This window comes from Pimephales promelas, chromosome 15 (assembly GCF_988280905.1).
Source record: "Pimephales promelas chromosome 15, fPimPro1.hap1.1, whole genome shotgun sequence".
In the NCBI taxonomy this organism is placed as follows: Eukaryota; Metazoa; Chordata; class Actinopteri; order Cypriniformes; family Leuciscidae; genus Pimephales; species Pimephales promelas.
The window spans coordinates 28,711,589-28,726,107 of NC_142783.1; the positions used below are offsets into that span (position 1 = coordinate 28,711,589).

Here is a 14,519-nt window from a genome sequence, read left to right on the forward strand (position 1 = left end):
TACTTCATAGTGGATCAAATTTTGTGAAAATTTTTACTTTAGGGTTGTTTGAAGGAGAAAAAAAAAACGACATTTAATGAAAAATAGAAATATGCTCCTAATATGTACTTGAATGAAAAGCAGTCCTAAAGGTCTGTCAGAGAAAACAGAAAAAAAAAGACCTTTTTGTTGAGCCTTGATTATACTCTAGATATTGCATTACAAGCATGATGCTATAATTCATTTTCAATAATTGCCATCAATCATTAATTGCATATACTGTATTAGCGTGGAATCCAATTTGACATTTTTAGATGAAGTAAATACTTTATATCTAACCACGGGTGCATGATTAAAATGCAATTGGACTTCCAAGTGTATCTGTAACTACTGATGATAAACCACTATAATTTATAATGGAAAACAATGAGGGATTACTCTGTACGTGCTTTGGAAAAACAATATGAAAGGTCATATAGTCATTTCTAAAAATAACTCTGCACGCTATCATCGATCATACTAACCCGAATTACGTACACAAGAATAACAATCCGAATAGAATGAAATGCAATGATAAAGATCAAAATATACAATGAAGGTTTACTTTGCAAAAGAGTCGAGGATCAAGCCTTGTAAGCTTGTTGGGCATGTACTGCTTGTACATGTTGTAAAGCTCATGAAACGGAGCTCGGGAAGGGAAGCCACCCTGCATCAGGTCCAGCACTGATACCATGCCTGAGAGGAGAGGAGAAGCACAGATAATGTAGCCAGTGAAGATACAGGATTTGCTGTATTGAAGGCTGGAACTAAAGCATAAACCAAGTTTAAAGGAAGATTCAACATATTATTTTTAGTAATGTGCAGCCAGCCTGTGCCTGAACACTGTGAGCTTGCCTATGTCAACAAACCTCACAGATCAGGCAGTATAATTTAGGAAGCGAGTACGTACTTGCTAGTAGGCAAGTTGATGAGTCTACATTTACCTCATGTACTGCAAAACTAGTCAACAAAGGTCTCAAACTAATTGGCAAAACGAGATGCAAGCGCAACTTCTAGGCTATGCTCTTTTTATGTCTCTTGCCTGAAAGTTTATTTCTAAAACTTTGCTAACATCCTATTAAACTCAATAACACAAACCTTCAAAACACTCTTGTGGTAACGCCACCTCAAAAGATAATGAAAAATCAGTGGAGCTTGCATTTAATATGGCCACTCCATAGGCAACATCGGGATTTGTTTAAAAAAAACAAAAGGCACTCCAACTGATGATTGCTGGGTATTTGTGGAGGGTTTTCATAAATTGAAATATTTGAAGCATTACAACAAGGGCTGCGAGATGAATTGGAAAGGGGGAAAAAAGACACCTATATAATCATATACATACCTGAGCACTGCAGTTGAGACAGAATCTGAGCTCCTTCAAACTGGTGGCTCACCATCTTCAGATTAGGCTTCACGCAACGGATGAAACTAGAGCCCTTTACAATGGACATGAGAAGTTATTACATTTGAACAGAGAGCAAACAATATTATATGTATAGTCAGCATGGCAAGCCCATTGGCTAAATGGCCATAGGGTATCTAGAATGGACATAAACAGAAAAACAGAAACATACATTTTTTTTTAGAGTTTGTGCTCACCAAAGGTGCATTTCCCCCCAGTAAACAATAATACTGTGAAATATCATTACATTTTAAAATAACAGTTTTCTATTTTAATGTTTTCAAATGTAATTTATTCCTGTGATGGCAAAACTAAATTCCAGCAGCCATCACTCCAGTCTTCAGTGTCACATGATTCTCCAGAAACTATTCTAATATGCTGATTTGGTACTTAAGAAACATTTCTCTTTATTCTAAATGTTAAAAAAACAGTTGTGCTGTTTTTTTGGAAATGGTGATGCACGTTTTTTCAGGATTCTTTGATAATGTGAATTCAACAGAATAGCATTTATTTGAAATAACATACATCTTCTGTATCATTATGCATGTCTTTACAGTTAATTTGCAACAAATTAATGCACCCTTGATGAATAAATGTAAAAAAAACTTTTGAACAGTAGTATAAATGGGAGAACATGACTATTGAATTTCTACAACTTTCCAAAAGAGGAAATTACAGCACAGCCGACTTGACTAGTTTATTTGTTATTTAATGCCAGAATAATATAACATTAATTTAACAAAATAAAATATACATTTTTTCTAGATTTACATTTTTTGCATCATCGCAGTCTGTGAAAAAGTCCATACAGCATATTCTGGCCAACGACAGGTACTGTAGATACAGTCATGCGAAGTAAACAACCATTTTTTTTTTCTTTTTAATATAATGTGTCATTTACCAGTGCCATAAATCAGCAACTGTCATTTTGCATTTTTTTTGCTGTGCCGCCTGGTCTGCGGCATGCATTAGACACACTCAGTAATAATCAAAACAAGTGGCTAACATTTTTAAAATAATAAATGAATAACATTAAACTCATTACTCACTGTACTGCGAAGCTTTTCCAGTAGAAGGTTCAGTTGGGTCTATGAAATTTGATCAGAAAAGAAATGTGAGTGAATCCTGTACATTTTAATATAGAGCATATTTTTTGCATAAAAATAAAATCATTTTAAACACACAGTTGTAGAGTCACTGCCATGCAAATGGTATTACATGTTGACACATGCAGTAAAAGACATGCATTATACTGGTGATTGGTCCAATTACAAAGATCTTTTGACATAAATGACATGGTGATGTGTTTACAGTGAGAGCTCCCTAATAGTATGAATTCCTTTGTGTATGATTTCTTCAGCAATGACATGACAAACAACAACAGCAGAGACTAAAAATGTGGCAGCAACATACACACAAAGACATGTCAATGGACCAAGTGGGTGAAGGAGAAGGGTGGGAGAAACTTAAGACAAACATTTGTTTATGAGGTTGCAGGTTATCCTGTGGTGCTGGCACTGAATATTTCAGCCAGGCTTACCCTACAAAAGCTTCAGTTTTTTTCTCTCTTTCTACATTTATTTCAGCACCAGAACTTTTCACAGGGAAAGGTTGAAGAAACAGGAGAAGGTCTAAGAAAGGAGGATTGAGAAAGGGCAAAAGTTAGAAGAAAAGGAATTAGATCACCAGGTAAAAGATCAATTGTCTCTCACAAAATCTTTTAAAACCTACAACTATCAAGAAGAACAAAAAGAAGACATCTAGCCCCATAAAACAAAACCTACAGCGGTCCAAATACAAAGCCTTGAGGAACTCCTGATCTGAGGAAAGCCTGTAGTCTTGAGGGCTTAATTTTTTTTTGTCATAACTTCAGACTTATTAATGCCTTTGACAATGTGCTTTTTTTTTGGCTATCAGGAGAATATAAGCTAAAGGAAAGATCACCTTGAATTTGTTTCCCACACTGATAAAGCTGAGTTTGCCAGCCTTCTGCTTTGAGTCCTTGGAATTGGAGTTGTTCTCAAAGAGATCCCGGACAAACTTGTCCTTCGACTCACACACCAGGCTCTCCAAAGACATGTGGAGGGCGTCATTATTCTTCTCCACAAACTGGGTCTGCTCACACACATACACAAAACCCACAGGGCACAGAAATAAACACAGTCAACCACACAAAAAAAAAAACAACTTTACCAAAGGGATTCCCCCAAGTCCCCAATTGATTTTACAGTGTGAAAGAAATTAATTAACCTATGTTAACGACTATTACATTACAGAAATAAAACAACACAATGGTTTATATACATAAAAGAATTCAGAATGAACTGAGAGAATTAGGAACTTACAGTCTCATAGCACACAGCACCAGCGAAATGTCTAACGATGAAACCTTCATCATCTCTCAAATTCCTGTGGACTGTAAGCTTTGACTTCCTAGGCACCTGAAAAAAAAGTCCACACAGAATCCATCTTTGCAGCATTATGGTTATGATTTCCTTCATTTTTGGGTCTTGACATTGATGGAAGGTCAGGGTGAATCGCATAAAAACTAGAAATGCCCAGGTCATATATAAATCCCATATATCAAAATAAATAAAACAACAAATAATATTTTACATAAAGAAAATTAATGGAGTCTAATGCATTGTGAATTTTTAATGCATTAAAATGTATTATGTTATCCAATAGAATAATGATGCTTCATCCATTATATTGTTAAGGGAAATAACCGATAATAGCTAACTCAATTATTTAAACACAAAATTGAAAATCATGAAAAAGGGCCATTTGTCCCATTATAGTAAGTTGACCTACCCCCCCCCCCCCCACCCCCCACCCCCCCCACCTAGGACATATGATTTAATATCATAATATGATTAATATAGTATGATTTCTTTTTTTAAAGGCGTAAATCATTTGAAATACTATATCAAAAATTCTAAAGTAATGTATTTGTATTTTGACAAAAGTTGAACAATGACAAATCAAATGAATCCCAAAAAAGGGTTACACATATCATTTTACAGATACAAAAAAGGATGTTTGAAATATACATCAAAAATGACCAAGGATCTAACTTTAACTTTTCACTTCAAATCAAATCACAATACATACGTTAACAATTCAAATCTAAATGAATTATTAAAATTCTTCACATGTAATAGATTTCAAATAGTGATGTTCAAGATTAATAAGAGAATTGCTATTAAATAAATGTGCTGAGATGAGATTCAGTGACATCTACAGTTAAAAGGAAAATTAAAGGTGTGTGTGTGTGTGTGTGTGTAAGGGGGCATCTTACTCCATCTTCCACTACACATTTTTTTAAGATAACATCAGAATGACACTGAAGGCCCAGTCAAAATGCAGAAAGTGAAAATTGATTTGGTGTTCAGAACTAAGGATATTTTTGAAATGTATTATTATTTATTTATTGCATTACTGAGATACTGTACAACACTTATCCTGCAGACTTTCCAGCTTTTCTTTTCTATATATAGACTTGGCTATTGAAAAGAACCAAACCATAGCTTACAGTGAGACGGAAGTGAACTTTGTGCTTGCTGTGAACGGTCTCTGCAAAGTGCTGATCACTGGGCTGGGGAAGACGGTTCTCCTCATCCAGAATATCCAAGATACCCACCAGCTTTGCCTCAACCAGATCTGCAAAGCAAAGTCACAGAGACAAGTTCTGGACTGAATGCAGAAACTTTCATGCAACAAAAACGAGGTGAATAGTGAATTCATATATTCAATCTCCCTGCAGAAGGTATTATCCAAAGTGAAGTAGAACTCAGCAAGTTTAATGGACAAATGCAAAGTCGGGGGGCACACATGGACCTTTTTGATAATCAGTGCGAAGGCATACTTCGTATGCATAATTCATCTGAGACGTGTGCAGGTGAGAAAGGTGTGGACGCACGCTCAGTCATGTATTTGCATGAGCAGACACCCGAGGATAAATGTGAGGTGATTGATGAGGAGACATGCAGGGAAAGGACCTGCGTGTCCATTTGGAAGTCACAAGGACATGTGTTGCATCACTATCAGGAGAATTAGTAAAAGCAGAGCTGATAAATGGAAAGCAAGTCTTTCCCCTCGGGAAACAGAAGTGACATCTGCGATGCAGGTGTTGGGTTCCTACTTTTTGCACAGCACACACCGCATCAGAGGCGAGATGTTATGTCAAGCCACCTGCAGACTGTGCAATCTCACACAAGCTGTTGAGTTTTGACAGTTTGGGCAAAAAACCATAGGTGCATAGGAAGAAGATCTACGATAAATCATTTGGGTAAAAATGCAGGTCGACTTAAAGGTCCCCTGACATGAAATTTCCATTTTCTGAGGTTTTTTAACATTAATATGAGTTCCCCTAGCCTGTATTTGGTCCCCTCGTGTCTAGAATTTTCAATCGGTGTAAACCGAGCTTTGGATATTTTTCTCTTCTCTGCAGCTCAGACGAGCTGATCTTGAATCTGCCCTGTATAATATCATACGGGGGAAAGGTTACCTCCCCTTTCTCTGCTTTGCCCGCCCGGAGAATTTGGCCCGACCATGAGAAAACGAGCTAGGAACAGTAAGTCCGAACACGCAGGCGCGATTTTAGTTTTTCCTAGAGAAATAGCTTTGAGATTTGACTTGTTTCCTCGAGAGATATCATGGCTTGCAAACATGGCAGTTCATCAGTGTTCGGATGTACAAATTGAACACAAAAGTATTTTTTAGTTCCTTCATCCGAGCCTCTGAAGAAACAATGGGTTAATTATATTTTCAAATTTTGTACGCTCCAAACGTTTCACCGACGACTGTTTCCTCAACTCGATGAACGTCTGAAAATAAATCGATCGAGCTACCAAGCAACAATTTCTGATGTGCAGCCTAATTGTTCAAGTTCAAACAGGTAAATTAATCTTTCTCTCAAAATCGTTCGATACTGTTTATTCATCAGTAAGTCAAGCCAGTGACTAAAATACCAACTTCACACCGTTTCTTTAAGTAGGATGAAAATAATCTCATTTACAATTGTGAACAAATTATACAGAAAGCAATCAAAGAACAATCTTTCCATACAGCGCAAGTTTATCTGGCGAGTTTAACTCGTTATGAAAGCACTGCACAATGAAGCTCTTACTGTATGTACATCATCGTGTCTGCATTGGTGAAAGCATTAGAGAAAGTGCAGAAGATCTTCATTCTCGCGATCAACAGACTGTCCTCTGCTTGCTCAATGCTCATCACAGCAACATTTTATGTGATGGGAATAGATCTAAATACTTCAAACACTTCTCACGATTCGGTAATCTCGATAGCTGTAATAGGAAAAAACGTATAATAGCTGTAGTAAAAGTATTCGTGAGAGTTTCACATGTAATACATAGCTATTTCATATGCAAGCATGTCAGCCAATCACAGCAGTGGCCGGTTACACTGAATCCCAGAGCAGACACGCCCCTTCAAACAGAGCGTTCAAATCAGAGGCTAAAATCAGGCTAGGAAAAATGCCTTTTATTTCTAAATTATGACTATTTTTGTTCTAAAAACAAACCAATGTTTTAAGGGCAACCCAGGAAAGTCAGGGGACCTTTAAAAGATAAAAGGTATTGGTTCTGAATGTGATTCTTTCAGACAGCAGACTTCGGTCTGATGATAGTATTTGCATTCAGCGAAGTGGGTGAAAATTTCGTAGTGTGTCCTGAGTTTGAACTGACTTTCTGTTACTGATGGGTGATTTGGGTCAGACTGCACTGCTCGAGAGATCACTTTTAGAGCCGGCATCAAAAAACTAAAAGTGTGAACTCTTCATCTTATCTACGAAACCTTCTCCAGTGGCTTCAAAAGTGAGAGAGGTCATTCTCAGGATTCAATCCTGTGTTATCTCAAGTACCCAGCATGCATTTCTGCTGGAACATTCATTTTCGCCATGTTTTGTCAGGAGATTAACAGAGATGGCAATGTATACAAATGAATGTTATCATCATTTGAAGGCCTTAATTTGAGAAGAAATTACATTTGCATTGTAACACATTTTGGATTTAGAGGCCCTAGCATTTCCGCATATGGAGGACTTTATATTGCCGTAGTGCATCCAGTAATGATTGAAATGGAGGCAGATCATTATTCAGTGTCACAGGGACACTCACCAATGCAGTCCTGATTATCAACATAATGAACTTCATTTACTCCCAGACCTTCTTTCTGATACAGCTCTTGCTCCTGGGGAGGAAGAGGAAAAACAAAAACAAAGTAAATGTGCATGGGTTTTTGCTGAAAGTGAAAAAATGCTTAACTTAATTTGCTGGAAAAAGTTAAATTGGAATTGTTCAAACAGAAGAGTTAGCTTGCGATAAAAAAAGATACATACAGATGAAATAGCTTCATGTGTTATTTTTAAGGAGAGCATATTTATGAGTCACTGATCAATGTTAAAAATCCCAATAACATTCATGACTCACCTCTTTCAGTATGCGTTCATTAAAGAACTGCTGCAGCTTTTCATTACAATAGTTGATGCAGAACTGCTCGAAGCTGTTGTGCTCAAAATACTCTGAACAGGAATATTAAAAAAAAAAAGCATTTTGTGATTCATGCGCTAGGTATGTCTCTAAAGGCATTTAACAGTTACATTATTACAGAAACACTGTTAGTGAAAAGCAATTATCGTTCATCTTACCACATGTATTCTCAACCTTATTTTCACCATAAGACATGCTAATAGCTAGTGAATCACTACGTCTTCTCTATATTCAATCAGTCACATTCAATGATATGTTTATTATACTAAGTTTAACATTAATGGAACATTTCAAGTCAGTTACAGTAGCTAAATCTGTTATCGTGGGATGTAATTTCAGTTTAAATAAAAAAAACTGACAGCTTTGCACTTAAATTGGAGATACGCAATTCCCAAACATGTCTATCGTATAGCATGCTTACCCAGTAATTAATTACTAGCTACTAATTAACATATCCAACAGTGTAATTAGTATAGAAAGTATTCCATTACTTATAACTAATTACTTTCTAAATCATATCAACCTCGACCAGTTGAACAATACAAACAAGGATAGATGAAACTGCTCTTTTAATTAATTCAAATAAATAATACAAAATTGCATAAATAATTCTTGAACTGACCAAAGTATTCATAGAGAGAAGGTTCCATTAAAAACAAAAATTTTAAGATTAGATGTTAAATTTTGATGTTAAATCCACTATTGTTTTATATAGGATTTTATAGAATACCTTACTTTTTCAAAAGTACTTAAATTACAGTAATTACTTTATAAATGTTTTATCAGGTTACTTTATTGGTACCCATAGGTAAACTAGTTTTACAGTCTGAGAGGCATCGACATCCTTAATATAATAATATATATATATATATATATATATATATTATTGTAAATTATTATATATAATATAATAATTTAAAATAATATTTTTTAAGTGCTTTAAGATAGCTCAGAAAGAACTCTGACATTACATTAAGTGGGGTCAAAAGGTCTGAGACAACAGAAAATTGGGGAATCACAGTTTAGAGTTTTAGAATTAAAAATAAAATAAAAAAACGAAATTGAACTAAAAATCATTGAAACATAAAATGAACAAGAAATATGTAAGATTCTGCACTACTTCAGTTCCAAATCAAAATTGATAATACTAGATGTTTCAAAGGTGGTCTCAAATGTTTGGGGCTGACTGTATTAAAGACTAGGTTGCCTCATCTCTCAGATGCATAATTTCTTAGGTTGACATGTTTGAAAATTTAAGAGCCACTGAGGAAACAGGTAAATTAGGAAATTCAGTGCAAGACAACGTGACCCATCCATTGTGGCTATCTCACAAGCTCACCAAAGCCAGCGATGTCCAGCACGCCGATGAAGTTGGAGGACGTATCAAAGGGAAAGCACTGGTTGACCCGTTTGACCACATGATCAAAGAGCCTGCTGTAAACGGCTTTGGCGAGAGCATCTCGGGCATTGTTGGCCTGTTCCACCTTCAGAGGCACCCTGGAGAGGAGCAAAGTGGGACAGGAGGAGTCAAAATCTGGGCCAAGGCTTCTGCTAATGCCTCCTCATCAATACATGTCCATTCTGTTTTACTCCGTCCAACTTTGCACTCTTAAGATAGTTGCTGTTTAAGCATTCCAAGCTAAATATGTAAAAACACTTTAGGGGAAAGCAGAATTCCAACCAGAAATAATTTGGAGTCAAAATTTTATTTATTTTCCTCTCAATTCCATTATGATAGCAAATGCTCAAGGGTGCTGAAAAAAAAAAAAAAAAATCACCTCTGTATAAACGTCTAAAAAAAAAAGATTGTCGGGTCAAATAAAGTCAGAGGACAAAAAAATATAATTGGGGTCTTTACAGGCTAAAATTTGTGTCAGTAAAATTGTTTGGTAACAGCATAAGAGAGGAAATTAGTTTGTGTGTGTGTTGTGTGCCTTGTATTTATAGGGACAAAGGTAAATTGGGAAAATTTTCTGCTTTTCTGAGTGCTAAAGGACGAATTCTTAAGACTATGCAAGAAAATGTGTTTATGGTATGCAAAATAACTGGGTGTAAAAGGCCCAAACTACTTTTAACGCAAGAAAAAAATTATCTTTGTTATTCATCAAGTGAATAAAAACTGATGAATTGGTCATCCAGAAGATTAATTACATAATTAAACTGAAAACAGTACAGGGAAAAGGTTCAATTCAAACTCATTTTGCAATGGATACTTTGATAAATGTATAAACGCAATACAAACAGCACTTGAAATCCCCGTGTAGCTTAAAGGGCTCAAAATGCAACAGCCAAGCGATATTACATGAAAACACAATAAATCTCAATAACACACGCCTGTTAAAGCAAAGCAGCTCATAATCACAAGCCACAGTGGCTCCCCGCAATCCTCAGGAGGTGTAAGGATACCGGCAACTATCTGAAACTTCAGAACTGGATGATAAAACCTTCTTGCTCTCTTGAAGATGCTGTCCCACTGTGGGAATACCTGCTGTGCGACTCTTATTGCCTGCACAGTTAATAAAAGCTGGTCTTGCCTGACAATAATCTCTTCGATCTCGAGTCTGCGAGATTGCTTTTCATTAAGTCGCTTTTATGCTATTAATGTATTCCCTCTGTAGCGTGTGAGTCGAGAGGCTGCTGCACTCTTCGTTCTCAATGTCACCTGCTTTTGTTGCATTTAACAGATTTTTAAAAATCACAATGCGGCTCTGAAATGAAGCTCGGTCAGGTACAAGCTGCTGCCCTCTCCGGTGTCTATTGATGCGAATTGCAAGGGGCACTGTAGCCTTGTTTGAATACAGTCTCCATAATTTTCCATAAAACGCATATTGCATGTGTACGTGGTTGTGCATCTGGTCCCAGTCAAATGAGGAGGGAGAAACCTCCTGTGACTTTGATTCTCATCATACCTAAAAGACCCTAGGCCACTCCCTCAGACAAACATCCATTATTCATGCAGTGCAAACACTCCCAGTCCAGCATCTGTGCTTGGTTAAATATTAATCCACCGAGCGCTGCCCTATCATTCAGACGCCACAGAATATAAAACCCCACCTGGGCAACAGAGAACGGAGCATACGATTCAATCGAGGCAATCAAGTTTTTCCAATTCCTCTCCCCTTTGACAATTGCCGTGTGCAGTAATTGGACTGTGGGTTTTACATGTTGAAAGCTGAGAAGAATTGGGCTTTTGTTTCACAAACTTGCAAACCTGAGTCTTATCTTTGACCATTAGGAGAAGAAGTAGTGTGGAAAAACCTCACTGATACCCTAGCCTAGTCGTTCAAGGCCTCCTCTCTTGTAAAAAAAAAACAAAAACTTGAAATTCAGAAGACTTTCGATGGCAACCTAGACTATTACGGCCCCTCAGCCAATTTTAGTCTCTGCCACATTTGATTAAACTGACCATATCTCTAATGGAAAAGCTGCGATTAAGTATTTTCATCTCTCCTCTCATCTGTGAGTGGGCGACCGAGGATTCATTTAGTTATGTGAATGCAAATGGGGCGAAATGATGAAATGTAATACTAGAAGACGTTTTGCATGGCAGGGAGATTGAGATGTGAGAAGAGTGTGTCAAATACCAAGTAGAGATCTGCGCTGACTTTTGATGTCTTTCGATCATCATTTGGATGCAAATAGAGATCTAAAACAAAACAAGTTGCCCCCGGGCCACTGGCTGAGCCGATGTTAAGGTAAACATATGGGGTCACTCACTTGATGACTGTGCCTTTGGCGCCCCCTGCAGTGGTGAGCATGACCCTGGTGGTGAGGCTGACTCTCAGGTCGTCCTGGTCCAGGCCAAGCAGCTCAGCACAGTATTCCAGAGTCTGACTGGACTGGTTCTTCAAAATGCAGCCACCTGAGATCAGATGCAAATTCTAATGGTCATCTTAAAGCTTTGTCTCATATTTTTCTTATGCTATGTCTACAAAGCACATAATTCTTCATGTTTTTTTTTTTTATTTACTGATACATTCAGTAAATAAAAGCAGTTAATGACTTGTTGGCAGTTAATGACTTGTTTTCTCATTGTCAAATTAGATCAAAATATATGTCAACTACAGACTAAAATAAAATAAAAAATCTTTAAAAAAAAAAAAAATCAGTACATCTATATTGAAAAATTTCTCTTATGTCATTTTCTTAGCCTGGCTCCGCCCTCCTATGTACTTCTGCTCAATTTTCATTTTCCTTCAGTACTACGTCTGGGATTGTGCTGTATTCTTTGGTTTTCTCCAGGCAATTTTTTACTGGGCCAATCATGCGAAAAGAGGGAGTGACTGAGTCATCATACGTCACAACCAAACGTTAGTGATTGGTAATGGCAGATCCAAAAGTTTATACTGCAACCGACTTATTTTGGTTCCTTGCCACTGTCGCCTTGCTTTTGGCTTGCTTTGAGCTTGCTCAGTTGGGGTTATTTAGTGTTTAGCAATGTTGTTGATCTGTGTTGTGCTACTTTCATGTTATCACTGTGAAGCTGCTTTGATACAATCTGTATTGTGAAAAGCGCTATATAAATAAATGTGACTTGACTTGACTTGACTTATAACTTAAAATAAAGAGATGGGTAGTATTTTAATAACATGTATTTAAAATGCGTATTTAATTACTTTTGTCATTTTTATTTTCCTGTACAAAAATAAATTAAATGTAATTTGTAATTAAATACTCTGAGAGACTGTATTTTGTATTTAAAGTACTTATTCAAATGTGTCACTATATTTTGCATTTAACAACTTTTATCACCAGGCTTAATAGGACCAAGAGATATAAAACACAAACAGGACTACCAAGTTACCTTTCACACTTTATAGCTAGATGCAAGAAAATCGCGTGATGTGACGCATCCTATTGACTGCTGGTTAAGAGCTAAAAGTGTGCAAATAAATCTTTAAAAGCACACTCCTTCAATCTCCTATCTCAGCCATTTCCAAAAATATGTGTTCATAATAGTCTTCACGTCTCCTGCAAGACCTCTATTAGGCTAAAAGTGTTTTCCAGCTAAAAGGTGTCTCAGGACAGCATCTCCATTGTGAGTGGCGAAATGGAGTAGGCCAGAGCAGTAAAAGGTGTTATACCTTCAGCAGAACAGGAACAACAAATACAGAATGCAAGTTTGGTAAACACTAGAAGAAGCCCCCTTACCCCCACAACAGCTCTCTAATGAAGTGAGTGAGTGAGTGAGTGAGAGTGTGTTTGTTTAATGAGGAGAACATCAGCAAGTGGATGAGCTAAAAAATAACACTTCAGACAACAGTGACTTTTCCCGGACTGAATGCAGATAGTGCAAATTCCAAAAAAAAAAAAAAAAGGCAAAATTGGTCATATTTGAAGTCTCTTAACCTGAAGGAAACCGAATATTTCTAATCCAAATGTGACGTGACGCAGCAAAAAGAGATAAATCGTATCTCTTTTTAGTCCTAACTGGCTTGATTTCAACTGACACACAAGACATTTACTATCTGTTTGCATGCTTTCTAGTTCCGTGATGGACAGCCCCTTCTAGACATTAAATCTCACTGGTTTTGTATTAAACATGTTCTGAAGTGATTTTGTCAGTATATGCAGGACAGAAATGTATTTTACGCTTGAAAGTTGTCGCATCATGCCAGGTTAGGTCATCAAATAAAGGCAAAATGGTTTACTAATGTTGGATAGAGCTGAATGGCTACCAGAGGTGCTTCCTGTCTCTTCGAAGTCGATGTTGCCGAGATGAAGGACGCCAGCCACCACTCTGAAGAGATTGAGCTTCTCTGTGTCATCCAGGCCGATTCTTTTCATGGCAACCACCATCCTGTTGAAGTCTCCCAGGTCATCCAGCAGAGGGTCCTTCAGAGCACCTACTTTTCCATGCTACGAACACAACGGACCATCAAGACACACTGTTCCAGAATCAACAACATCCACACGTCACATGTGCCGCAAGTGCTTCAGAAGATCAGATATGTATACTGGAGGGCTGTATACAGATCTAGATCTCTGATTAAAAGAAGGAAAGGAAATCAAACCACACCTGAGGATCAGAGTGTGCCAGAAGTTCCTTTTATATATTATATTAAAAAAAAAAAAGATGATTTTGCCATAATTTATTCACCTTTATGTCATTCTACACTTGAATGACTTTCTATGTAACGCTTTATGCTGTTGCTGTATGGGGAAAAGAGCAACACAAACATTCTTCAAAACTTCTCTGTGTTTAAAGGTTACAAGGGTGATTAGATGACATCATTTTTATTTTGGGGCAAACTATGCCTTTAAGTCACTGACGTACCAATGATCCGCAGTCTGATGACACAACAGATCACACTCTGACCAATCCTAGAGCATAAAAGCTGTTCCATACCCATGACTACAAGCACCCCTTACAAAGCTACTTATTTCACAGGGAAAGACTCATGCATTTTAGCTTGCAGACCCATGCACACACTAATGATCCATTTCATGCACAGAAACCCAGAAAGCCAAAGAATGTAAAGTATGAAAAGAATTTAGAAAGGACAACTGGTAAAACATCACCTTATGATCCTGAATTTTAAGAAGGTCAGAGAAGGCAAAGACACACAATATTCAGTTACAAA

The 14,519-nt window shown here is 37.0% G+C and overlaps 1 protein-coding gene across 1 annotated transcript in view; it reads right to left on the reverse strand.

Annotated features, from left to right (window-relative positions):
* The window catches only part of myo6b (myosin VIb), a 58,865-nt gene that overhangs the window by 20,493 nt on the left and 23,853 nt on the right, over nucleotides 1-14,519 (reverse strand). Inside the window, exons 11-21 of the mRNA XM_039667791.2 lie at nucleotides 13,614-13,794; nucleotides 11,653-11,797; nucleotides 9,275-9,432; nucleotides 7,876-7,967; nucleotides 7,564-7,636; nucleotides 4,959-5,086; nucleotides 3,769-3,864; nucleotides 3,368-3,538; nucleotides 2,473-2,511; nucleotides 1,364-1,457; nucleotides 584-714 (exon numbers count right to left, since the gene is read on the reverse strand). Coding sequence (XP_039523725.1) covers nucleotides 584-714; nucleotides 1,364-1,457; nucleotides 2,473-2,511; nucleotides 3,368-3,538; nucleotides 3,769-3,864; nucleotides 4,959-5,086; nucleotides 7,564-7,636; nucleotides 7,876-7,967; nucleotides 9,275-9,432; nucleotides 11,653-11,797; nucleotides 13,614-13,794 — 1,308 coding nt within the window. The remainder of the gene's footprint in view (nucleotides 1-583; nucleotides 715-1,363; nucleotides 1,458-2,472; nucleotides 2,512-3,367; nucleotides 3,539-3,768; nucleotides 3,865-4,958; nucleotides 5,087-7,563; nucleotides 7,637-7,875; nucleotides 7,968-9,274; nucleotides 9,433-11,652; nucleotides 11,798-13,613; nucleotides 13,795-14,519) is intronic.